At 48.0% G+C, this 23180-nt stretch overlaps 1 protein-coding gene across 4 annotated transcripts in view; it reads right to left on the reverse strand.

Annotated features, from left to right (window-relative positions):
• Positions 1-243: 243 nt before the first annotated feature.
• The window catches only part of fn1b (fibronectin 1b), a 28028-nt gene continuing 5091 nt past the window's right edge, over positions 244-23180 (reverse strand). The window contains exons 10-42 of one of the 4 annotated variants that reach the window (XM_038980103.1): positions 22885-23040; positions 21596-21724; positions 20656-20799; positions 19206-19327; positions 17482-17650; positions 17096-17272; positions 15958-16086; positions 15507-15791; positions 14186-14464; positions 13671-13934; positions 13069-13332; positions 12700-12786; positions 12140-12331; positions 10642-10923; positions 8877-9068; positions 8613-8702; positions 7726-7992; positions 7009-7290; positions 6465-6620; positions 6173-6289; positions 5734-6003; positions 5443-5630; positions 5208-5295; positions 4929-5108; positions 4363-4644; positions 3892-3981; positions 2865-3331; positions 2424-2562; positions 2045-2209; positions 1707-1832; positions 1390-1496; positions 1165-1266; positions 244-1045 (exon numbers count right to left, since the gene is read on the reverse strand). In XM_038980103.1, the coding sequence (XP_038836031.1) occupies positions 956-1045; positions 1165-1266; positions 1390-1496; positions 1707-1832; positions 2045-2209; positions 2424-2562; positions 2865-3331; positions 3892-3981; positions 4363-4644; positions 4929-5108; positions 5208-5295; positions 5443-5630; positions 5734-6003; positions 6173-6289; positions 6465-6620; positions 7009-7290; positions 7726-7992; positions 8613-8702; positions 8877-9068; positions 10642-10923; positions 12140-12331; positions 12700-12786; positions 13069-13332; positions 13671-13934; positions 14186-14464; positions 15507-15791; positions 15958-16086; positions 17096-17272; positions 17482-17650; positions 19206-19327; positions 20656-20799; positions 21596-21724; positions 22885-23040 (6077 nt within the window). In that variant the 3' untranslated portion in view covers positions 244-955. Of the gene's footprint in view, positions 1046-1164; positions 1267-1389; positions 1497-1706; positions 1833-2044; positions 2210-2423; positions 2563-2864; positions 3332-3891; positions 3982-4362; positions 4645-4928; positions 5109-5207; positions 5296-5442; positions 5631-5733; positions 6004-6172; positions 6290-6464; positions 6621-7008; positions 7291-7725; positions 7993-8612; positions 8703-8876; positions 9069-10641; positions 10924-12139; positions 12332-12699; positions 12787-13068; positions 13333-13670; positions 13935-14185; positions 14465-15506; positions 15792-15957; positions 16087-17095; positions 17276-17481; positions 17651-19205; positions 19328-20655; positions 20800-21595; positions 21725-22884; positions 23041-23180 lie in introns of all 4 variants that reach the window. The other 3 variants (XM_038980102.1, XM_038980106.1, XM_038980104.1) reach the window with 3 other exon arrangements.

The raw sequence follows: 23180 nt of genomic DNA on the forward strand, positions 1-23180 counted from the left end.
TTTGTGTGTAGATGGGTGAGACATCTAATCCGTGTGGAATTCAGGCTATAACACAACATGTGGAATAAGTCCAGGCGTATCAATATATTCTGAAGGCACTGCAGGGATTTAGATGCAGCACACGCAAAAAAAAACCCAGATCTCTAGTTTATACTGACAGATTTTGATGGGGATTTATTATGTTACGTAGATTGACGCACTGGTGTGTCTATGTATAAACAGTTATTCAAGAAACAAAGGCAATTCATGAGGTTCTTTTCAACTTTATCAAAACAAGGGAATCTCCAAACTTTGGCACCTTTTAGTACAAAAATAAAACCAGAACAAAGTAGACACCCCAGGTCTCACATTCACACAACAATGCTGTGATTAAAGGGATAAATAAAATGCATTAAAGAGTTTCAAAATTACAACTCAGGGTCAATCACACACACGCAGTGCTACCCCTGTCTACACAGAGGCTACAGAAAAAGAAAAATGATTTCAAACACTTGTCGACATGGCAACTACACCAACATTCTCTCAAAACAGTGCTTTTGATTTCAGACGGTTTAAGATTTTATAGAAGTAAAAAAAAAAAATGATTAGGACACGGTAATACTGGACAGGTAGTCTTGGAAATGTATAATTTGTAAAAGACAAGCACATCTGAACTGTTAACAAGCACACAAACACATACATTCAGGGACGAACACAAGGAATGTTCCTTTTTACCTCTTAAGTGTCTCAAAGGGAAATGACGAGAGACACAACTTAACCAACACTCTGAAAGTGTGCAGGGGGTTCTCTTAAGACTAGGAAGGCATGGACCTACAGTATGTAGGTGTGTTAGATATGGTTAAGCTGATCAGTAAGGCACCGATGTGTTAGTTCAGGTCTGTCTCTGACTGGACAGGGCGACCTCTTCTTCAAAGAGACTTGACAGACCATGGGTAAGGAAGAGGAGATTTATCTTTTACTCCAGGGGATTCTGGGGGATGTGTCCTTCTGCCAGTGCGTCTGCCAGTAGTTCAGGTCGAAGGCATTCGATGGGGCACTGGATGTTCTGCAGAAGGAGACAGACAGACAAGAGGTCAGTATGGGTCCAAACTCAGCATGGGGATTTCAAGTTCTAATCCAACACATTTTCTCAGTTGTCTTTTGAGAGCGTAGTCTATGACTCACCACTTTGCGTAGTGTGTTGGTGGGGTCTCTGTATCGGACGGGCTGCAGCAGACTAGAGTCAACCTCAGCACCTGGTCTACGACAGTTCTCACAACGCCAGCCCTGAGAGGAGGACAAGCATTACATTTATACACGTTGGTCATTCAGCAGGTGCTCTTGTCAAGTTGCATTCAACTAAGGTAGGTAAGACAAGCACATAGCACAGCCATTGCCAGTAAAAGTGACCTGTTGTCCTCCGTAGCAGGTGCAGGTACAGATGGCTCCCAGGTATTCTTTCTGCCACTGGTTACCAATCTGGTACATCTTCCCATCGTCATAGCAGGTGGACTCATCTGTAAACACACACGCAGGAGAGGGAATCACACACACAGGCAGACATGGAGGAGGTCACACAGGCAGACATGGAGGAGGTCACACAGGCAGACATTGAAACTGTACTGTGTTGTATTCTGACATGCTGCCCGAGAAGACAGAAGTTCTGGATTCTTCCTTTAATATCCAAACAAGGCGCGGGTGGTGACTGATGTTAAAGTGCTACTTACGTGGTTCACACTTGAACTCTCCCTTCCCATTGCCCAGGCAGGTGCAGCTCATCATGGGGCCCTTCTCCTCCTGGCGCTCCCATTTCTCCCCGATACGGTAGTTGTTACCTCCATCATGACACCACTCTGTTGATGGACAGGGAGCGAGAGAGAGGGGGGAGATATAGAGAACAAAAAAATAGGTCAGACCTGTTGCATAACATCCGACACTGTCTCCCAGCCCCTAGATCGGATTGGTGTAACCAATATGGCAACCATTACACCCAGCCAATCAGGTGGCAAGGGATCAATAAAGTTTCTTAAATTGCATTGAATTGAAGAGGTAGTTAAATACTCACTAGAGGAGTCACATCGGAAGTGTCCACTGCCTAGTCCCAGGCACCGGCACCACAGCTTGAAGCCCGTCTCAGACATGCGCTCCCACTCGGTCCCAACGTCATGGTAGGTGGCTGTGAAGGTGTCGTAGCACGAGTCCTTATCTGTGCCGGTGGAACCCTCTGTCACTACAGGCGGAAGAGAGGGGGTTCATTTCACCACAGAATCACAGGCTAAGCTTTGTAAGTAAACGCCTATCTATGAACTTTCTGAACTATATTTTCTGACCGTGGAACAGCATGACTCAAAACAACATCAGGATTCACTCATACCATCTATTCTATAGGTTAGATTTCAGTACTGATCCTAGATCAGTTGTCATAGTTACTGCTGGTTCCTTACGGGTGTTGCCGGCGGTGACAATCTCCTCCAAGATCTTGTGTTTGAGTGCCCCCTTCAGGGCCTCTACGATAACGTTGTAGGAGGCTCCGCTGGTCAGGCCGATCAGAGTGGCACTGGTGGAGGTACCAGGCAGACGCATCTGAGACAGGAGGGAGAGAGAGGAGATGGAAGGAGAGAGAGGGAGAGAGATGGAAGGAGAGAGAGAGAGAGAGAGATGGAAGGAGAGACAGAGAGAGATGGAGGGATAGATGGGAGAGAGAGGCGATGGAAGGATAGAGAGATTGGGAGAGATGAATGGGAATGAGAGTTGTAGAGCGTCATTATAAATAAGAATTCGTTCTTAACTGACTTGGCTTGTTAAATAAAGATTACATTTTTAAAAAGTGTCTCTTAGATGTGTCTTTATGTGAGTGTGTGTGTGTGTGTGCCGTGCCCTCTCACCTGGAACATCTTCTCGTTGACGTGTGTCAGAGGGTTGCAGGACACCAGGTACTCTGAACTCTGCTTGTAAGGCTTCCAGGCGATGGTGGTCTGGGTCTGGGCCTCCTGAGGGATTCCTGTGTCCTTCTCTGGAAAACCAAAGGGAGAGCCACCAGGCACGTTCACGCTCACCACCGGCACCCTGCGCCCCTCCGCGTCCGGAAGGGGCACAAACACCAGGGGTGTCTGGCCGTTCCCATAGGGTGTCTGGCCGTTCCCATGGGGTGTCTGGCCGTTCCCATGGGGTGCCTGGGGGTTCTGGTTGTTGTACTCAGTGTACTCCACGTTCTGGCCCTGGCCCCCCAGGGTGTCTAGGCCGTTGTTACCTACTACTGTTGGGACACGGCTCTCCTTTTCTTCAGGCACGTCCAGGTGGTCGTAGCCTCCGGGGCGGTTGGGGAGTGGCAGTGTAAGCAGGGATTCACGTTCTGGCCGGGAGAGAGGGGTTAGGAAGCAAGCGAGTTAGGGAGGGAGTAGGGAGTTAGAGGAGCTGCAGTAGCATGACGCCGCCAGCAGGGGGTGGCAGTAAGTCCGCATACTAGAGCCACTACTGTACTGCAAAGCACTGCACTTGAGGTAGAAGTTGCCCCTAAGCACAGATCTAAGATCAGATTACCCTACCCCCGTTTTAGTTTTAACCATTAAGGGGAGTGGAAAAATATCTGACCCTGTATCAGTGGTTTGGGCAAATATCTACTCCAAAGCCTGCCACTGCCGTCAATACCTTTTGAATCGCTTGTTTATTCAAAGTGAGTGAGCAGTATTATTGTTTTAAAAGACACAGCTGTTTGTAACAGATGCTGGCACGACTACAAACCAAATCTAACATCTCGGTCTATGAGTTGCTAGGCTGTTCTTACACTATTCTACTGCAGCTAAGCACATATGCCGGCTTCCCAAACCGTTCTTTGTAGCATCACCATTCAGGTACAAAAAAAAAAATCAGGTTTTGGGCCATGTGTGTAAAGAGTGTATGTGCTGTACTCACGAGTCCTGGCCGTGCCCACCAATGGGGTGCTTCTCTGGACATTCTGAAGAGCGATGATCTTGATGATGTACTCGGTGCCTGGTCTCAAACCTGAAAACATCCAACAACATCAAGCATCAACCTCTGCTGGAGGAAATCACATGTTGATTTGAGTCGATTCAGGTGTTTTCCATAAACTGGACGGGTTGAGAGGCTTGAGCTTTCAGAGGGTGAAGAGGACGGGGTGGAGTTTAAGAGGGTGAGGGTAACTTGAGAGAGAGAGAGAGAGAGAGAGAGAGAGAGAGAGAGAGAGAGAGAGAGAGAGAGAGAGAGAGAGAGAGAGAGAGAGAGAGAGAGAGAGAGAGAGAGAGAGAGAGAGAGAGAGAGAGAGAGAGAGAGAGAGAGAGAGAGAGAGAGAGAGAGAGAGAGAGAGAGAGAGAGAGAGAGAGAGAGAGAGAGAGAGAGAGAGAGAGAGCAGAGTTTGACGTTTACCAGAGATGGTGGCGTAGTTCTGGCCAGCGTGGGGGCGGGGGGTAAGCTCACGGGGCTGCGCCCTGCCTGCCTCCTCGTAGGTGATGTAATATCCTGTGATACGTGTGGCGGGGGGTTCCCAGCTGAAGGAGATGGAGTTGGGGGTCAGGGAGGTGAACTGGAGGTTGGTGGGGGAATGCACCGCTGGTTTGGCTGTGGTGGCCGTGAGGGTGAAGGGGGCACTGCGTGCATCACCGTTGATGGTGTAGATGTGGATAGTGTAGGAGGTGCCTGGCTCCAGACCTGAGGGACATCAAACACAACACACTGTCAGTCAGTCAAGAGCCCACTCTGTACTGTATATGGGTAATGTAGTTTACTATAATGATGATAGTTTAGGTGAAAGTGAGGATGGATAATGTAGTTGAGTGTAGATGGGGCGATAATAGGTAATGTAGGTCATTTATAGATGAGAGTGGTGAAAGCTGTGTGATGTAGTCTACTGTAGATGAGAGTGGTGATGGGTAATGTAGTTGACTGTAGATGAGAGTGGTGATAGCTGGGTAATGTAGTCTACTGTACAGTACCAGTGATGGTGTAGGTGCGCTGCTCTCCGGGGATTGTCTTCTTGATGGCGGGGCGGCTGCCGCCAAGGGGCTGAGCTTCAATGAGGTACCCAGTGATGGTCTCAACCTTAGCACGCCAGGTCAGCGTGATGGCTGAGTCCTTCACGTCAGAGATACGCACACGCCGAGGAGGACTGATGTCTGGGAGAGAGAGGGGAAGGGAGAGGGAGAAAGAGAGGGTGAGTTTACAGTGAGTAAACCAGTGGCCAGTAGAGGTAAAACTCTGTGAAAGCTGCTTACTGTCCAGCGTGGTGACCTCTCCCTCCAGGGGTCGGCTGGTCACAGAGTTCTTCAGGGCGTAAATGTGCACTGTGTACACAGTGGCCACCTACACAGGAAACACATGTTGACAGACACATAAATACAGTGACAATACATGACCTGAATTTAGACCGTTTAGCAGACACCTTCATCTAGAACACAGTTATGACATACATTCAGAATGTAGTACTAATAACTGTAGTCTGTTATTTACCATGAGTCCTGGGACCACGGCGCGCGTGGTGTCTGGGGCGATGGTCATCTCCTTGGTGGGTCCATTGTTGTTCTTGGGGTTGACAACCACGCGGTACCCAGACAGCCCGGAGCTGGGGGAGCGCCACGACACGGTGAAGGAGGTGTCACCAACCTCAGAGATGTCCAGATTGGTGGGAGCAGGGATAGCTGGGGGCAGAGATGGACATTGAGTATTTGTGTATGTGTGTATGTGTGTGTATGTGTGTGTGTGTGTGTGTGTGTGTATGCGTGTGTGTCTGGTATCTCCTACCTGTGGCCTGTGTGCCCACCAGTGGGGTGCTGGGGGTGCGTCCGTGCAGAACGATGACCTTAACAGTGTACTCTGTGCCGGGGCGGAGATTCCTCAGTACCACGGTATCGTCTGTCCCTCTGGGCGCCGGGCGCAGCTCTCTCTCGCCTTCCTCAGGGCTGGAGTACAGCACGCGGTATGATGTCACCGTGCCGTCCGGACTGTCCCATGTGATCCTCAGGGAGGTGGAGTCCACCTCAGAGAAGGACAGGGCCTTGGGACGGTCCATTGCTGCAAGGAAACAGGGGGGGGGGGGGGGGGTGAAGGCCAGAAAGAAGGGAACATCAGAATAACATACATTTGTACATTTCTTTCCTTTGTTATAATGACAGATCAAGGTTTTATTTAAACTCTTATACAAACCGAATGCACACATACACGCATGTACACACACACGCACCTGTGATGGCGTTCTCTACCAGAGGTGTGGAAGGTTCTCCATCGGTTCCCAGAGCGGTCACACTCAGAACGTACTCCACCGTGGGCATCAAGCCAGTAAACGTAATCTCGGTCTGATCTAGATCCACGGCAAGAGAAAGAGAGAGAGAGGTTGAGCACAGGAGTATAGCTGTAGAACAACAGAGGCTAAAGCTCCTTTCTATCAATGTCTCACAACACAGTCACAAAATGGCTGCCGTACATATGATCACAGACGGGCAGAGGACAAGGGAGAGAGCAGGGGCCGGTCTTACCAGGGGCCACCACCTCAGAGAAAGAGGGGCCCTGTCCATTCTTGGGGACGCTGGTGACCCTGTAGCCATTGATGGGGCCCTGGGCCGCGGACCAGCGCACTGTGATGGTGTTGTCCTTCACATCTGTCACGTCCATGTTGGTGGGGCCCTCCACGTCTACGGAGAAAGGAAGAGGGAGGGAGAGAGTGAACGAGGGAGATATGGGAGGAAGATACAAATACATTACAAATGATCTACACATGAATCTAAAACTATTTTCTTCATCTGATCATTCCTCACTACTGGTAGATCAAGGCATCATTTCCAGATAACCAAATACATTTGAAATCTAAAATTGTAATAACGGACACTAGATGGCGACACCAGATCAGAGCCTGTCCTGTCCCAGACATGAACATGTCTATAAATATGTAGTTGATCACGTGTAATTAATATGAGCATGACACTTAACCCAAACTGCTTCTGTAAGTCTCTCTGGATAAGAGCATCTGCTAAATGACCAACATATTGATGTAATAAAGGTGCATTAAACATCAGCCCGTACCAGTCTTGTGACTGATGTAGATGGGTGTGCTGGAGGCCGGGCTGTCCCCTCTCCCTGTCACAGCGTAGACGGTGATGGTGTAGTCGGTCCCTGGGTTCAGGTTAGAGATGGTGGCCTCGGACTGGGAGCCAGGGACAGTGAACTCCTTAGCAGGGCTTTCTCCACCGGTCTCTCCGTGGGTGATCCTGTAGTACCTCACGGTGACAGAGGGGGAGTCCCAGCGGATGGTGATGCTGGTGGGGCTGGTTGAGGTCACTTCCAGGTCGGTGGGGGCGTCAGAGACTAGTGGAGAGAGGAGATCAGGAAATAAGACTAGACACATTAGGAAGAACAAAGAGAAGGGAGGATGAAGAGGAGAAGCAGGGAGAGAGAGAGACAAAGAGAGAGAGAGACAGACAGAGAGCGAGCGAGACAAACAGACAGAGAGAGGGAGAGACAGACAGAGAGCGAGAGAGAGTGAGAGAGACAGACAGAGAGCGAGCGACAGACAGACAGACTGAAAGCATAGAACGATAACAGATAAAGACAGAGACATGAGGCTGTATCACAACCGGCCGTGATCGGGAGTCCGATAGGGCGGCGCACAACTGACCCAGCATCGTCTGGGTTAGGGTTTGGCCGGTGTAGACCGTCATTGTAAATAAGAATTTGTTCTTAACTGACTTGCCTAGTTAAATAAAGGTTAAATAAAAAATGAAACCAGTCTATACTACTCACTAGTAGCCTGAGTGCCAGTGAGAGGCAGACTCTCCTGGTTCCCGCTGACAGCGTAGACCTCAACACTGTACTCTGTCTCGGGGGCCAGGCCAGTCAGGGTGAAGTGGCTCCTGGTCGGGGGCAGTCTCTCGTCCTTGGCCCTGCCTCCGCTGGTCATCTGGTAATGGATACGGTAGCCGGTGATCACGGCGCCGGGGGCCAGCCAGTGGATGGTGAAGGAGTTGGTCAGGACGTCAACAAAGTCCAGGCCAGTGGGAGAGTCCAGGGCTACAGAGGAGAAGAGAGACACACAGCCATGATCTACATGATACACACGCTGTAGGCATACATATCACTTACTACATCCTGTAGGCATACATATCACTTACTACATCCTGTAGGCATACATATCACTTACTACATCCTGTAGGCATACATATCACTTACTACATCCTGTAGGCATACATATCACTTACTACATCCTGTAGGCATACATATCACTTACTACATCCTGTAGGCATACATATCACTTACTACATCCTGTAGGCATACATATCACTTACTACATCCTGTAGGCATACATATCACTTACTACATCCTGTAGGCATACATATCACTTACTACATCCTGTAGGCATACATATCACTTACTACATCCTGTAGGCATACATATCACTTACTACATCCTGTAGGCATACATATCACTTACTACATCCTGTATGCATACATATCACTTACTACATCCTGTAGGCATACATATCACTTACTACATCCTGTAGGCATACATATCACTTACTACATCCTGTATGCATACATATCAGTTACTATTTGTGCAAAAATACGTGTGCATTTGTCTCTCTTTTGAAGACATTTAGCCTGACAAACTGTCCTGTGACTGTCCATACTCACTTGTTCTCTGAGTGCCAGTGACTGGTGCGCTCTCTCTCTCCTCGTAAACACACACCACGCTCACCCTGTACTCTGTGTTGGGCAGCAGGTCTGGAGGAGAGATGGACAGGAAAACACTTGTTAGTTACCTCATAGTTAGTCTCCAAACCGATGCCACAACACACTGCATGAACCAGTGAGGTGTATGACACAATACATACAATGGTAATAATACTGTTCTATTTAGTTCAGGGGTAGGTCATAGGTCATGATGATGTCACTCACTCTGCAGCAGGAAGGTGTTGGTGGCTCCGCCCACATTGAGCTCCTTGACGTCGTCGTCGTTGCTGCCGGGGTGGTAGCGGATGACGAAGCGTGTGATGTCACTGGGCGTGGGGACGTTGGGGACGGTCCAGCTGATCCTCATGTGATCGGGGCCCACCCCTCCAAAGTTCAGGTTGGTGGGGGCGGGGACGGCTGGGGTGGGAGAGGGGAGATAATTAGGATACTAACTAGGAAATTATGTGGTAACAATAGATACCTTTAAGGAATTTAACTTGATTGCTTCTATTCCCAAAAAGACCAAAATTAAAGTATCTGATAATGATTCATTCATTTATGACAATTTTACCATGTAATTACCAGGATATGACTATTTTACCATGTAATTACCAGGATATGACTATTTTACCATGCAATGACCAGGTTTTTACCATTCTGCTATGTAACGACCAGGTTTTTACCATCCTGCTATGTAACGACCAGGTTTTTACCATCTGACCATGTAATGACCAGGTTATCATCATCTGACCGTGTAATAACCAGGTTATTATCATCTGACCGTGTAATGACCAGGTTATTATCACCTGACTATGTAATGACCAGGTTATTATCATCTGACCGTGTAATGACCAGGTTATTATCATCTGACCGTGTAATGACCAGGTTATTATCATCTGACCATGTAATGACCAGGTTATTATCATCTGACCGTGTAATGACCAGGTTATTATCATCTGACCGTGTAATAACCAGGTTATTATCATCTGACCGTGTAATGACCAGGTTATTATCACCTGACTATGTAATGACCAGGTTATTATCATCTGACCGTGTAATGACCAGGTTATTATCATCTGACCGTGTAATGACCAGGTTATTATCATCTGACCGTGTAATGACCAGGTTATTATCATCTGACCGTGAAATGACCAGGTTATTACCATCTGACCGTGTAATGACCAGGTTATTATCATCTGACCATGTAATGACCAGGTTATTATCATCTGACCGTGTAATGACCAGGTTATTATCATCTGACTGTGTAATGACCAGGTTATTATCATCTGACCATGTAATGACCAGGTTATTATCATCTGACCATGTAATGACCAGGTTATTATCATCTGACCGTGCAATGACCAGGTTATTATCATCTGACCGTGCAATGACCAGGTTATTATCATCTGACCATGTAATGACCAGGTTATTATCATCTGACCGTGCAATGACCAGGTTATTATCATCTGACCATGTAATGACCAGGTTATTATCATCTGACCGTGCAATGACCAGGTTATTATCATCTGACCATGTAATGACCAGGTTATTATCATCTGACCATGTAATGACCAGGTTATTACCATCTGACCATGTAATGACCAGGTCTAGCAGACTGTAAAGTAAAGAAAAACCAACAGGTATTTAGAATGATAAATAATAGAAGAGCATGCCAAGGAGAGGGGAGCTCCACACAGTTACCTCCAGGCCTTCTGTGGCATGTCCAGATGGGACAAGTCAACCAGACAAGAGAGGACACACTAGAGCATGGCAGGTATGAAAGAAAAACCTGGACGCAATCAACAATGACATTACTGCTATGATCAGAGCATATATCTACAACATGAGTATGTAAGGGGAGTATGTAAGGTGAGTATGTAAGGTTTGTGAGGCAGTATGTTCAGTATTTAGCTTCTTTCATAGCCTCCCCCCCCCCCACCCACCCTCTCTAACTACCCCCTCCCCTTGTAAAGTTGAAGGGTCAAATCACCAGTCTGGGTTTGTGTTCTGCGTGTGGCCGGCTCGCTCTCCCCTTCCTCTGTTATCGTAGTGACACTGATGTCATAATCCACACCGGGCTCCAGCCCGCGCACCGTATAATGGCCCGTCGACGAGTCCACCGTATCCATGATGATGGGCAAACTCTCGCCCGACGCCATAACCGTTACACGGTAACTTGTGATGGCGGTAACGTTTACCAGGGCGGTCCAGCGCAGGCCCACAGTGGTGTCGGTGACGTCGACAAAGTGGAGGTCGTTTAGCTTGGGCACGTCTGAAAGGTTTGAGTGCAGAGCGAGGCGCAGGCAGAATAAGACATACAGACATAGAAACCATAACAGACAGACAGAATCAAAGCAGATGAATGAACCGTGATGCATAGCCATACACAGTGGGACAGACAACACAACACCCTGTAGCAGAACAACAGTAGCCATGCTGGTTAGAGTTTATCAGACCCATAAATGATGTTGACTAGATCAATGACAGGAAAAGATGCTCGTGGGTTTTCAGAGTAATGGTTGTTCAATCGGCATATTCACATGATATCCTCAATGAATTAAGATCTCTACCTTCTCCATGCATATCTTACAAACAAACAGCCATGGAATACAATTACAGTTCAGCCAATTACCATGTTAGCCGGAGAGTGTGCAATTGAGGCATCACAACGGACAAAAGACAGACATGTACTGCAATGGTAATTCAGAAGAAACAACTGGGGATTTATAATGAAATTAAGAGTGATTTTAGGAATTATCCTTCAGTGAAAAGTGCTTTCAGCGTGATCAGCCGTGACCGTGCGTTTTGCTGGCAGGGAGATTCCGTACTTCAGAGAGAAGCCAGACTGGGAGGTTTATGGGAAGTTGGGCCTGTCCAGGTATACCACTTTTATGGAACGTGTACCGGAGTGTGAAGTGGGAATAAATCAGAGTTGGGAACGGTGAATATAAGAAGGGGTGGCAGAAGTATCGAATCGTACTTCAACATTTCCTGGCCACGGATTGAGAAGGAAAGCTATCCAATAAACTCTCACACACACAGAGGTGCGCAACACACCATAGCGAACACACACACACACACACACACACACAGAGGTACGCAACACACCGTAGTGAACACACACACACATTCCAACACTCCCCTTAAAATCAACCAATAGCGAAGACTCAGACAAAACCCTTGAATGTGTGTGTGTATCTCTGTGTGTGTGTTTATGTGTTGTATCTGTGTGTGTGTTTATGTGTTTAATCTGTGTCTGTGTTTATGTGTTGTATCTGTGTGTGTTTATGTGTTGTATCTGTGTGTGTTTGTGTTTGTGTGTCTTTCTATCTGTCGGAGCAACAGAACACAAGCTCCACAGCAAACAGACACTACCTGATCCAGAATCAGTCTAACCCTTCAACACAGCACAGCTCAACCTCAGCCTGTGCTCAGGTCCACTGATCTGAAATCAGCTGTGTGAAGCTGGGTGAGACAGCCAGTCCTACCTTGGGTGACAGTGGTGGACACAGGGACACTCTCCAGGTTGTCTTTGACAGTGTAGACAGAGACGTTGTACTCCACTCCTGGACTCAGGTTCTCCAGGATTAACTGGTTCTGGACCGGCTGGACCAACTCCTCCAGGGAGTTTCCTCGCTGCCCATTGGTCGGGGTGCATGTCACTCTGTAGCCTGTGATGTCTGTAATAATAATAATAACAATAATAATAATCCAAATAACAACAATAATAATAACAATAATCATCCCAATAACAATAATAACAACAATAATAATACAATTATAATTTGGTGGGTGCTTGTATTTCATATATGTACAGATCCTAGATCTGCCAGGATTTCATGTAAGTACTTGTTACCATTCAAAAGAGAGAGAGACAGAGACAGAGAATCCTACAGAGAGAAGCCTTGTTGCTGCTGACACAACGTTCTGAGGAAAGACAAGGTCCAGACAAAGTGATCCAGAGCCACAGTGAGCCTATCCTGGTTCCTGGGCCTTGGGCAGTGTGTCTGTGGCGTGGGCTGTAGGAGGGAGCAGAGTCAATATTTACCTGGCGTGTTGGCGCCGCCCCACAGGACAGTCAGCTCACCCGTGTCCGCGTTGGACTGCGTACTGAGGTCAGTGGGGGGAGACAGTTCTGGAGGGGAAGAAACATCACATAAGTCTATACGTGGTAAAAGAACATCCTGTGGCACATTTTCAAAAACGACAGACTACCTTACATGGTTTAAGTAAACTTACTGCAGAAACCTTAAAACAACCTCATTACTCCCTAACTGTACTAAATCAATATAGATGTGTTTTTTACCCAAAAATGCCTGCAGCAACACCACGTCTGCCTTGGAAAAAAGGCATTCTGACCTCAATAAAATAAAATGAATCGTTGACCGGAGTCTCTCTCTCTTTCTTGGTTACTTACGAGTGACAACATTTTTGGTGATGGGGTTGCCGCGGTCACGTCCGTTGATAATGGGCTGTACGCTGTAAGTGTACTCAGTCCCAGGGGTCAGGCCTGACACAAAGATACTTCCTGAGTCAGAGGTCACATCCCTGGGTGACTCTCCTCCCTGACTGGGCCTCACAGAGAGCCTGAAGCTGAACCTGCTGACAGGGGTCCAGGAGATGATGATGGAGGTGTCTGTCACATCAGTGGTGAAGCGAGGGGCATTACCCATCTTTGGAGCTGAGGGGAGGAGAGAGAGGGGGGGGGGGAGAGCAAGAGCGAGAGAGAGGGGGAGTGAGACAGCAAGAGAGGGAGAGAGAAAGAAAGAGAGACAGAAAAAAAGAGAGAGAGAGATGGGGGAGGTGGAGAGAGAGAGAGAGGGGGGTGGAGATAAAGAGAGAGAGAGGTGGAGAGAATATAACATCAGTGTCTTTCCTTTTTCTGCTTCATAATTCAAATAAACTCAAATCTGGAGTTGAATTGATCAATACCATTTAAACACCTTGCCACAAGCTCAGCAGAAGACTACAGTACTCAACAGAAGACTACAGTACTCAACAGAAGACTACAGTACTCACAGGTGGTGAAGATGCCATTGACTTCCTCACTCAACACGTTGTCCTGCTCAGAGTGCAGTTTTACGGTGTAGTCTGTGTCGGGGCGAAGGCCTCGCAGAGGGAACTGGGTCTGACCGCCTGGGATTCTCTTCTGGGTTGGGCTGGAGCCTTCCACGCTCAGGAACAGACGGTAGCCGCTGATGCTAGCCCTGGGAGCCTCCCAGATCACTATCACACTGTCCTCGCCGATGTCAGTGAAACGCAGGTTGGTGGGGGCATCGGGCTCTGACAGGGTTAACACACGTAGGGTCACAACATGGGTAGAAAGTACAACCACAGTATATCTATGAGAATCTCAGTCTATCTGCAGGTTTGAAATGGACTACACTGCAGTCGGCCTGCTCAGCATCACTGATCTACCAAACCTTCCCACATAGAGTAACTACTTATAACGTGATGAAGATTAGCTTCCTGCACCTCGACTGCTCAAACTGATCCCCTCAACACGCTGTTAGTGTCTGCACATGTATGCTCACTGGTGGCTCTCTCTCCCGTCAGCGGCTCGCTCTCCACTCCTCCGTTGATGGCGTAGATGTTGAAGCGGTACAGGGTTCCGGGCTGCAGGTGGGTGATCTCTGCATACGCGTTGGCCGTCATGGGCAGCTGCAGGGGCCTCTGGGGCGTGTCACCGGGGGTAACGGGGGCGAAGGTCACGCGGTAACCCGACACCTCGCTGGGAGGGCCGGTCCAGGTGATGATGATTTTCACGTCAGACACCTCGTAGAACTGAAGGTCGGTCGGGGAGCGGACTTCCTCTGTGGACAGGAAGTAGGAAGTGGTCAGTGAGTTGACTGAGGTCATCTTGTGTGTTGATGGCCTATTGCCTTGTGTTGCGGTGCAAGAAAGACGGAGTCAGATGAAGTTGAAACTGATCTGATCTAAGGTCAGTGTTGGATGGTAATGTGAAACATACTTCTACTTTACCAGCTGAGAGGAAGTTGAAAAGACAATGCCAGACAGGAAATTGAAAATGGAGAAACTCTGCTGTCAAGATGAGAAGGATTTAGAGCTGAAGGGAGGAGTAAGACGTCAACAAGAATGACCCAGATACCGTGGGGAGAGCGAGTGTGGGTGTTGTTTTTTATGTGTATGTGTCTGTGCGCGTGCAAGTGTGTGAGTCTGTATCTTTCTCATGTGAAAGTACTTAAATCAGTGAGGGAGGTGAGAGAACCAGTCTGACAGGCCCAGTCCAGAACCAAACAGAGGAGAAACCCTACCTCAGGTTCCATCTGGCCCTACATGGCTAGCCCAGAGCCCTAGGCTCCTCCAAGCTCACACTAAAGCTCTCTACCAACTGTCACTCACAGCTGGGCCTGACTCCAACCGGGGGACAGCATGACTTCAAATGTTCCTCTTGAGAGATAGAGAGAGAGACAGAAGCATTCCCCTAGAAGGTACAATGAAATGGCTCCATGGCTTCAAACTATAATTTTACTTCCTGGGCCTACACTCTCAGAAGAAAAGATGCAATCTAGAACCTAAAAGGGTTCTTCGGCTGTCCCCATAGGAGAACCATTTGAATAGGAATGTAGCTGTATAGGAAATTATTGATTCTAATGTTGGAAGGGTGATAAAGTGCATGCCAAAATCAACTCAAAGTCAGTTCAAACCAAGTCTGAGGTAGAAATGACTGCAAGCCAATTCAACAGGAGGACATTGGTCAATGGCCTATGCTTCTTATAGGAGCCATGGGCTTAAGTCAAGTAAGTCAAGTCTGAGGTTGTGTTATGGATAGAGTGTGTGTAAGGTTAGGGTCATGTTTGGTTCTGTTGTTCTGTATGCTGTCCAGTTCTCTACCTGGTGCTGGCTCTCCGGCAGTGTTGACCTGGACGAAGATGGGCTCGCTCTCCTGGTTCTCCTCCACAGCGTAAATGCTGATGTTGTAGAGCAGGCCAGGTCGAAGGTCAACCAGGGTCACGGAGGTCTCAGTGTCTGGGAGGATGAGCTCGGTGCTGCTGCCCTCTACTGACGGGGTGAAGACCAAACGGTAGCCTGTGATGGGGGCCTGGGGCTTGGACCAGCTGATGGAGATAGAGGTTTCTCCCACCTGGTTGATCTGATGTTCCGCAGGGGCATCAGGAGCTGAGGGGGGATAAGGAACACTGGATTAGAGAAGAGGTCAATGTATTCCTGTCAGAGAGTGAATTATGATGGTGAAGGGTGAGGGTGATGAAAAGATGAGGGTTATGAAGGGTAAAGGTGATGAAGAGTAAAGGTGATGAAGGGTGTGTGAAGGCTGGTATAATACCTGTGGTCTGAGAGGTAGTGAGGATGAGGGTGGGTTCTCCCTGAGGGGAAACCTCATACACGTTGACGTTGTATCTACGGCCAGGCAGGAGGTCACTGATGCTCACAGAGGTGGTGGTACGGGGCAGGTCTGATGGACAGAGACAATCAATCAATCAATCAAATAAAACATAAATCAACCAATCGGGCTAGTAACCAATTAACACATTAACCAATCAACCAACTAACCAATAAAATAAAACCAATCAAAGGCCTGCACACACAGCAGCCCTCCGGGACCAGGAGTGAAGAATGATGGACTAGTGTTAATTCATTAGCTCACATAACTAGTCAAAAGGTTTTCCATAACACATTGGGAACCACAGTCGTGGAGCTCGAAAAGATCACCCGAGACCAGAATACACTGGAAAACTCTGGATGGCCTATACTGCAGGAGTAAGACCAAAATACACTGGAAAAATCTTCTGGATGGTCTATACTGCAGGAGTAAGACTGGAATACACTGGAAAACTCTCCTGGATGGCCTATACTGCAGGAGTAAGACCAAAATACACTGGAAAAATCTTCTGGATGGTCTATACTGCAGGAGTAAGACTGGAATAAATTGGAAAACTCTTCTGCATGGCCTATACTGCAGGAGTAAGACTGGAATAAATTGGAAAACTCTTCTGCATGGCCTATACTGCAGGAGTAAGACCAGAATACACTGGAAAACTCTTCTGGATGGCCTATACTGCAGGAGTAAGACCAGAATACACTGGAAAACTCTTCTGGATGGCCTATACTGCAGGAGTAAGACTGGAATACACTAGAAAACACTTCTGGTTGGTATATGCTGCAGGAGTAAGACCAGAATACACTAGAAAACACTTCTGGATGGCCAATGCTGCAGGAGTAAGACCAGAATACACTAGAAAACACTTCTGGATGGCCTATGCTGCAGGAGTAAGACTGTAATACACTGGAAAACACTTCTGGATGGCCTATGCTGCAGGAGTAAGACTGGAATACACTAGAAAACTCTTCTGGATGGCCTATACTGCAGGAGTAAGACCAGAATACACTAGAAAACTCTTCTGGATGTTCTATACTGCAGGAGTTAGACCTCAGTTAGTCCAGTAAATGTTGGAGCTACTCACCCAGGACCTGAGGGTTGGCTCCGTCCTCACTCAGCTCATACTCCACTCTGAAGCCTGACACGGTGGCGGAGGCTGACACCCAGGAGATGATGAAGCTACTGGACGTGATCTCTGTCACCGACTCAGACGTGTCCACCACGGGAGGAGGCTGGGTCGTCTCACCCTCAGAGGTCACCCCTACTGGATGTGGGGGGAAATAACACATTAATAAGACTAAATTAAGATTTGTGGGAGAGAAAAAGAGAGAGTGGGGTGGGGGTAAAGAGAGAGGGAGACAGGCTTGTGAAAGTGTAGCTATATAGAGGAATGAAAGAGACGGACACAGATATATAGTACGGTCGGTGTAACATTAATACACTCAAAACACACACAGTTGGGAGACTTACGGGAGCCGTAGGTGGTGGTGAAGTCGAAGCGGGTGACCTCGCGGCGTCCATAGCGCAGGATGCTGATCAGCTGACCCTCATAGGTAATACCTGGCCGCAGCCCAGCGATGGTGTACGAGTTCAAGTTACCTGGGATGGTGGCCTCTCTCCAGGGGGCACGGGTGTTTTTCTACCAGGGGTCAAAGGGCAGAGAGCAGAAGGGAGAGGTCAGGGAGTGAACTTAAATGAAGACAGTAAGGGTCAAAGTGGCGATAGGAACCAATTTGTATCTGAAGTACTGTATGTATATATATATATATATATACAACCTACAGTGTCAGGAGTATGAATGAATCATGAGAGTTGAGATGATATGGAATGAAAAACAGTGGGCAACGTTTACAGTCTGCGCTACTAAGACTCTCATTCTAACACTCTCTCCAAGCCCAGCCTATGGCCAATGTGGTCACTAGCATTGACTCTCTGGCACCCTGTCTCTCTGCCCCTCCCTGCTTCTGGGAACATTCAACTTGGCTTCGGACGATCGGAAAACTACAGGTTCTTCACAACATGAGAGAGAGAGACACAGAGAGAGAGAGAGAGAGAGAGAGAGAGAGAGAGACACACACAGAGAGAGAGAGAGAGAGAGAGACACACAGAGAGAGAGAGAGAGAGAGAAAGACAGAGACACAGAGAGAGAGAGAGAGACACAGAGAGAGAGAGAGAGAGAGAGAGAGAGAGAGAGAGAGAGAGACACAGAGAGAGAGAGAGAGAGAGAGATAGATACAGAGAGAGATAGATACAGAGAGAGAGAGAGAGAGAGAGAGAGAGAGCGAGAGAGATAGAGAGACAGAGACAGAGACAGAGACAGAGACAGAGAGAGAGAGAGAGAGAGAGAGAGAGAGAGAGGACTGCCATCCAAAGCATACAAACCACTACCACTTAGCAGGAAATATGTTTGAATTAAATAAGTGGTAACAACTTGGCAGATCAGGGCCCCTTCAGAGAGAGTGTGAGACGAGAGAAAACAGGATTTTTCCTTTAAGAGAGAAACACACAGCATTTGTACTGTAGCTAGATGTTGAGGGTCGTTTGTGACCGTCCGATATCATTTGGATCTATGTGAGTGTGTGTTTTTCAGCCCAGTTCAAGAACCCCCCACAACCTTGTTTTTCTGTGCTCAAAACCTGTCCTCTTCTTCAGAGTTGACACACAGACAACTAAATGTTGCAACCTCCTGTTTGGGCACTGGTTTAGTCATTACTTTTCAGCAACACTTTCAGGAATGGAATAGGAACATCCACTTCAAGTGATTCATGATTTTTTTTAAAGAACGTCATGTGAAAAACAGTACCTGGAATAACTTGTTTCAACTTCGGATATCGGAGAATTAAAACAGGTGGAGTACTTCAAGAGAGTATGTTCAACTCTTGTTGTACTGCTTCCTATAAGACAGTCAGTCCACCTCTAGTGGCATAGGGCTTCAAAAGCTACCGAGTGGTGCAGCAGTCTAAGGCACTGCATCGCAGTGCTAGAGGCGTCACGACAGACTCAGGTTTGATCCTGGGCTGTATCACAACCGGCCGGGATCGGGAGTCCCATAGGGCGGCGCACAATTGGCTGAGCGTTGTGAGGGTTTGGCTGGTGTAGGTCGTCACTGTAAATAAGACTTTGTTCTTAACTGACTTGTGGCTGCACTACCACAAATGACCAGTATCTAGGATGAGCAGTAGAGAGCCACTTACCACTCTCCACTTGAGGATATACTGGGTGATGTGTGAGGAGGCAGGGGCGTTCCACTGGATGGGGTGGGAGTCAGGCTGCTTCCCTGCCTCTGTGATAATCACCTGGACTGGGCGGTGGCCACCTGGGGGGAGAGGAGGAGGAAGAAGAGAGGGGATCTTTTATTAGAAGTCTCTAGTCTACTATCAAGCCAAATGTCACAGACAAGGTACTGAATAAATGCTATGTATTCTCCTTGAACAACTTTATATTAAGCTTCTGGAAATAAACACACAATTGTTAAAAGTCACATTCGCTTTTCCGTGTCAATTGGTTCACTGTTCACACCAGACAGACCTGGTGTGACCAAAAATTATCCTAGACTAGCTTGTCAGTACAGTGGCTTGGATGGAAACTAGTCTGAACCAGAAGTCTCTCCACTGTCTGGTTTCAAACAACTAAGACACCCACTGGGCCTGTAAATCACTAGGTGTCTTCAGTGTCTGAAATCGCACCAGGACAATATGTCCCCCCCCCCCCCCCCCCCCCCCCCACACACACACACCATACACACACACACCTCCCTGTCACAGGTGAGCAACTGGCAGCAACAGCGGGGAGTCATTTGGGGCAGTCAGTGAGGTCATTTGACCTGCACTCTTAATTAAGGTCCCCGGCCTGCACCAAACATAATGTACTGGGTGATGACCTGAAACTCTAAACAATCAAAACAGACATGTATTCCTCTGTATCTGTAACAGGCCACATGGGAAAACTAGGGCAGGATAACAGGGTGCAGGATTCAGAGTTTAGACTGGAGTCAAAGTGTTTCAGAACACTGCATCAAAGTTGCCAGTTGGTAACTCCTGGTTGGTGTGGTCTGAACACAGCTCAGCTGAGCTTTTCGGATTGACACCAGTGCTGTGAGGGGCCTCTTAGGAGGTGGGACTGTTTCACCCAAAGCGTGTTACCACCCAGTGGATTGAGAGAGAGACAGGTAGTGTGCGCAGGTAATGAAGTCCCCCAACCTCTCGGCCCTCCCTGCCCAGCTGGGTAGAACAACAGTACTCAGCCTCTCAGGGGAGAGCCAACAAAGACCTCAGAAACTACAAAGACCCACGGAGGGAGGGGGGGCGAGAAAGGTGGACGGACGCACCCCTCTCCATTTGCCCCACATCAACATTTAGAAGTCCTCTCCGCCCTCCCTGCAGAGGTGGTGAAGGGGTGACACACCGCCCCCTCATTTAATTTCAAAGGGCCTTTCGATAGAGGGGGCATGGGGGGTATTTAAATAAGGGAGCGAATGGGAGAGTTAAAAAGAAGAGCTAACAACCCCACTGAAGACAGCCCTGACCTGGGTTATCTGACCTGGGTTATCTGACCTGGGTTATCTGCCCAGAGGACACACTCAGACAGTTCCACTTATGCTTCACTGGTCACACTTCTGTTAGCCAATCAGACGTCTCTCCTTACCTGGGAAGGTCTGCTGTGGCTCGCAGCTCATCTCACCAATACCGTTGCCATAGCAATAGCAGCGGTAGAGGACTTGGTGGATGGTTTTGTCCCAGGTCTCTCCAATCTGATAGAACACCCTGCTCTCAGGCTCCTGGCACTGGTCTAGAGGGAGAGAGAGGAGGAGAGAGATAAACTCCCATATCTATTGGGTGAAATACCACAGTGTGCCATCACAGCAGCAAGATTGGTGACCTGTTTCCAAAAGAAAAGGGAAAACACCCTTTTTGTAAATACAACCTATATTTATGTTTATTTTTTTTCCCTTTTGTACTTTAACTATTTGCACATAATATGACATTTGTAATGTCTTTATTATTTTGTAACTTTTGTGAGTGTAATGTTTACTGTACATTTTTATGATTTATTTAACTTTTGTTTGGCATTGTAAACATATGTTTCCCATACCAATAAAGCCCTTAAATTGAAATTCAATTGAGAGAGAGGAGGGGAGAGAGAGAGACAGAGAGAGGAGGGGAGAGAGAGAGAGAGACAGAGGAGGGGAGAGAGAGAGAGACAGAGAGAGGAGGGGAGAGAGAGAGAGACAGAGAGAGAGAGAGGAGGGGAGAGAGAGAGACAGAGAGAGGAGGGGAGAGAGAGAGAGGAGGGGAGAGAGAGAGGAGGGGAGAGAGACAGAGAGAGGAGGGGAGAGAGACAGAGAGAGGAGGGGAGAGAGAGAGAGAGGAGGGGAGAGAGAGAGAGAGGAGGGGAGAGAGAGAGAGAGAGAAGGGGAGAGAGAGAGAGAGAGAGAGAGAGAGAGAGAGAGAGGAGGGGAAGGAAAGGGATTCAAATTCCTGCTGCCAAAAATCTCTTTAGAATTTCAGCCCCTCTTGGGTAGAACGTGCCAGAGGTGCGATAAGGCTTTATTGAAGCTCTGAAGAGAAACCAGAGAGAAACTCACCGATGGCATCGCACTTCCAGCGCCCACGTCCCTGTCCATAACAGGTGCAATTCATCATGTAGCCCTGGTCATGGCGCTTGGTGAAGGTCTGGCTCACCTCGTAGGTCAGCCCATCCACAATGCACTGGTCTGGAGGAGGAAGGAGACAAGGGGTTTTAATAATGTACTGGTCTGGGGTAGGAAAGAGAGGAGACAAGGGGTTTGAATGATGTACTGGTCTGGGGTAGGAAAGAGACAAGGGGTTTGAATGATGTACTGGTCTGGGGTAGGAAGGAGACAAGGGGTTTGAATGATGTACTGGTCTGGAGGAGGAAGGAGACAAGGGGTTTAAATAATGTACTGGTCTGGGGTAGGAAGGAGAGGAGACAAGGTGTTTTAATGATGTACTGGTCTGGGGTAGGAAGGAGAGGAGACAAGGTGTTTTAATGATGTACTGGTCTGGGGTAGGAAGGAGAGGAGACAAGGTGTTTTAATGATGTACTGGTCTGGGGTAGGAAGGAGAGGAGACAAGGTGTTTTAATGATGTACTGCTCTGGGGTAGGAAGGAGAGGAGACAAGGGTTTTAATAATGTACTGGTCTGGGGTAGGAAGGAGACAAGGGGTTTTAATAATGTACTGGTCTGGGGTAGGAAGGAGACAAGGGGTTTGAATGATGTACTGGTCTGGGGTAGGAAGGAGACAAGGGGTTTGAATGATGTACTGGTCTGGGGTAGGAAGGAGACAAGGGGTTTGAATGATGTACTGGTCTGGGGTAGGAAGGAGACAAGGGGTTTGAATGATGTACTGGTCTGGGGTAGGAAGGAGAGGAGACAAGGGTTTTAATAATGTACTGGTCTGGGGTAGGAAGGAGAGGAGACAAGGTGTTTTAATGATGTACTGGTCTGGGGTAGGAAGGAGAGGAGACAAGGTGTTTTAATGATGTACTGGTCTGGGGTAGGAAGGAGAGGAGACAAGGTGTTTTAATGATATACTGGTCTGGGGTAGGAAGGAGAGGAGACAAGGGGTTTTAATAATGTACTGGTCTGGGGTAGGAAGGAGAGGAGACAAGGGGTTTTAATAATGTACTGGTCTGGGGTAGGAAGGAGAGGAGACAAGGTGTTTTAATATTGTACTGGTCTGGGGTAGGAAGGAGAGGAGACAAGGGGTTTTAATGCTGGTTGATCCTTTCAGTTCATTCTACATTCCAGTTGTCAAGGCTACTGGGTCTAGAAGCAGGTAATGACAGTACAACTCCTATGACTGTTGTCTAACAACACATAAGAGAACAGGTGCTAGTAAGGCGGTAGGACCTTTGAGTTGGGAGTAGGCGATGCAGCTCCACTCTCCGCGGTTGTTGCCCAAGCAGGTACATTGCATCATGTGACCCAGGACATCGTGGCGTTTGTCCCACTGGTCTCCCACACGGTACATGACCCCGTCGTTGGTGGTGCAGGCCTCCTCGTGGGCTGGACGGAGGGAGAGAGGGGTCAGTGAGGGGCTGTGTGTGCGTGTGTAGGTGGCATGGATCATCTCTTTTGGAACTGAGACAGACTTAGTTTCCAGACAGACTCTGGACCCATGCCAGTGTGTGGGTCCTATCCTCTGC

This window comes from Salvelinus namaycush, chromosome 40 (genome assembly GCF_016432855.1).
Source record: "Salvelinus namaycush isolate Seneca chromosome 40, SaNama_1.0, whole genome shotgun sequence".
In the NCBI taxonomy this organism is placed as follows: Eukaryota; Metazoa; Chordata; class Actinopteri; order Salmoniformes; family Salmonidae; genus Salvelinus; species Salvelinus namaycush.